Raw genomic sequence first — 3114 nt, forward strand, 5'->3', positions numbered from 1 at the left:
TGGTTACAGTTGCACAAATCTACCATGAGGCTGTGCATCAACTGTGTTGGAGCTTCACCTAGCATGTAACTAAAAGGTGCTCGTCTATGCTGTCCTAGTACATTTGACATGGCATGTGTGGGCCAGATGCACATGCTCATTAAGTCTATGAACAATTAAAGGAAGTTTGGATATATGCACAGATAGCAGCAGGGAAGCTTTATTCCAAGTTCTGCACAAAAGGAGTCACTGAAAACAAGCAAACCTAAGGGTAACTGCTGGCATGTTAACTTTTGGCTTTTGACACATTTGAGTCTACCTGTTATTTACTAGATATTTACAGAGTTCAAGGTGTAATTTGAAGATGGGACTGCTGAAAACTCTCTGCAGAATTTTGAGGACACAATTTGAAATCCACTAAGATGGTGGAAAGTGGACAGGCTCAAGTCAGGAGATCCTGAGCTACTTCTTAGCATTTTGGTGTCGAGGAGACTACGTAACCCATATGACCTTCAGCTAATTTTTATATAAAATAAAATTAAAAACCCCTATAAAGAGTGGGGTTGCTGCACACTTAGATGTGTGTGAAATGCCTGGCACAGTGCAGGTCCTCAATAAAGGGGAGGTCCTTCACTCTCCTTTTTGTTCTCTATGGCCACTAAACCCCCTTCTCTAACCAGACTGGGCCCAGGCCTTGGAGTCATCTGTTCTTCAGGGTCTGACATGGCACCCAGCACAGAAGCAGGAGGAACACTTCTCAGGAAAGAGAAAAAAGAAACCTATGGGTGGAGATGGTCCCATTCATTTAACCATGACCCATAACCCTTCTGCTGGGGCTGTGAATTTATCTCAAATATGATTACTTTGCTTCCACTTGTCTGTACCAACGACTTATCTCATTGGAAACTTCCAGAAGGCATAGCCCATCTTGCAGGTTTGTACCTGCTCAACTGTAGGCAGTGGCTGGAGGTTTACAGTTCCTATACGGTGTCTAGCAATGCTAGGGATTCAGCAAGAACTGGTTGAGTTGAGACAAGGAGATTCTGGACAAGCCAAGTCACTTTGTGACTTTCTAACTTATTACAAAAGCTATTTTCTTTTCTAGCATCAATTCTTTCTTCTATGGTACAGGTAAGCTTTGGTCTATTTGGGGTATTTAAAGGAAACCAGAAGTCTGGGTGTTTTGGATGTCTTTAGACTTACTATATATTATTTGGAAGTTAATCTTTTATTAATTAACAATCTACTTAGGGGGTAAGAAACTCCAAACATTTTTTTTTCTAGAAAGAAAAAATAAAGACTTGGCTATCATGCCTTGATTTCAATTCTATACATTAAAGAAAATATCATAAGGGTCTTAGTTTAAATATACAAACGTCCCAGGTCCACTGGTTGGCAGTGGTCTTAGCAGTTGGTTTGTAGTCATCGCCCTCATTATCCAAGTGGCCACAGCCTCCCTCTGGCCCTTCAATAGTTTCATTTTCTTTTCCTTCCTTCTTTCTTTTTTTTTTTTTGGGGGGGGAGGTGTAGGATACTGGGGATTGAATATCCAGGGGCACTTTGCCACTGAGCTACTCCCCAGCCCTTTTTGTTTTTTTAAATTTTGAGACAGGGTCTTGCTAAATTGCTGAGGGCCTCACTAAGCTGCTGAGGCTGACCTTGAAGTTGGGATCCTCCTGCCTCAGCCTGCCAGTTCGCTGGAATTACAGGCGTGCACCAGCGCGCCCAGGGATATTCTCATTTCCAAAGGAGGCCTCTTCCTCCTCTTCTTCCCGTACTACCTTCATCAACTCCAGGAAGTTGGGAAGCGGGCCCTGATCCTTTAGCTCCCTAAGCCGACACCAGAGAACCTCACCAAGGTTGGCCCCAGCCATGACCTGCTCCAGGCGGACCTGGTCCACGATATTCTTGGGGATGGCCCGTTTCTCCACAGCTCTCCGGAGCAGGGTTTCTAGTCTTAGCAGATAGGCTGAGACTTTCTCCCCTTCCTCCTGAAAGGTCTTCAGGTATCTCACCTGGGAGGTCCTGCGGCTCTCCAGGCTCCCAAATACCTGTTTAAAGGCCTCCAGACACTCCTCCACACTGATGGCTGGGTTGTCTGCCTGCACTATGTGCATGAGGTCCAGGGCGGGGCCTCGCAGGCTCTCCACCAGCCACCTCTTCTTTTCTGCCTCTGAGACGGGCCACTCTTTGACTATCTCAGTGGCTTGTTCCAACCAGACCTCAAATGGCTCTTCCTCTGGGCCAGGCTTGGCACTCCCTGAGAACACTCTCAGTTTCCGATATCTCATGGGTAGCAGGGGCTGAGGGGCATGTGCCATTGCCTGTCCCAACAGATGGGCCAGTAACTCTGGAGATATATAGGGTACTGTAGCTGGAGATACCCCATCGTGCCCAAGGGCTCGGAACATACTTGAGACTGTCTGTCCCTCTTTTTCTAGAAAGATGTTCAGTCTTTCAAGAAATTCAGTGTCCTGGTTAGGGGTCTTAAAGATCACTTTCCAGACACCCCCCTTTCCCTGAACCTCACTAGGGATCACTGAGACATCAATATCCTCCATAAGCTCCAATAAGACGGCATTGGCATTCTCCTGCTTCCGGAATATCTTGCCAAGCAATCTATACCTGCCCAGAGACTTTAAAGTCTCCTGCAGGATTGCCTGGATCTCAGCCTCATCGCAGTCCACTGGTATGCCCATCACCATCAGTGACTTCTGGTCATCCACACTCATGATCCTGCACCAGTCCTCTAAGAGTACCACTGCCATTGTCCCAGGTACTGAACCACTCACTCTCTATAGGTAGCAACTAGTGCTGTGGATATGCACAGCCTCAGGGGGTGACAATACTCCAGACTCACAACCCACCAGAGGGTCTCTCCACGAGCAGTCTCAAATCTTCAAGCAGGACCAGTTACTTGCACTTCCCCGTTTGTCTGCAGACCTACCCCAAGGTAGTGCCACTGCCTCTGGTCTGCAGTCCACTTGCTGCTGTTTCCCTTCTGGACTTTGGCAGCCACGTGGCACTGACCCTTCCCTGACCGTGGAGGCACCTGGAAGAGCTGCTTTTCCCACTGTTGCCTGGTCTCTGACACTTCTCCTCTCTCCAGTTGGTGGGAAAATGTCTTCTACTCCA

The 3114-nt window shown here is 47.3% G+C and overlaps 1 protein-coding gene across 1 annotated transcript; it reads right to left on the reverse strand.

Annotated features, from left to right (window-relative positions):
• Positions 1-1682: 1682 nt before the first annotated feature.
• PNMA2 (PNMA family member 2) lies at positions 1683-2747 on the reverse strand (the record flags this gene model as incomplete). Its single annotated transcript, XM_081269675.1, has 1 exon — positions 1683-2747. One exon carries the CDS (start codon positions 2745-2747, stop codon positions 1683-1685), a length of 1065 nt encoding a protein of 354 aa, XP_081125801.1.
• Positions 2748-3114: the final 367 nt, after the last annotated feature.

Source organism: Spermophilus citellus (assembly GCF_964194105.1).
Source record: "Spermophilus citellus genome assembly, chromosome: 16".
NCBI classification, from domain to species: Eukaryota; Metazoa; Chordata; class Mammalia; order Rodentia; family Sciuridae; genus Spermophilus; species Spermophilus citellus.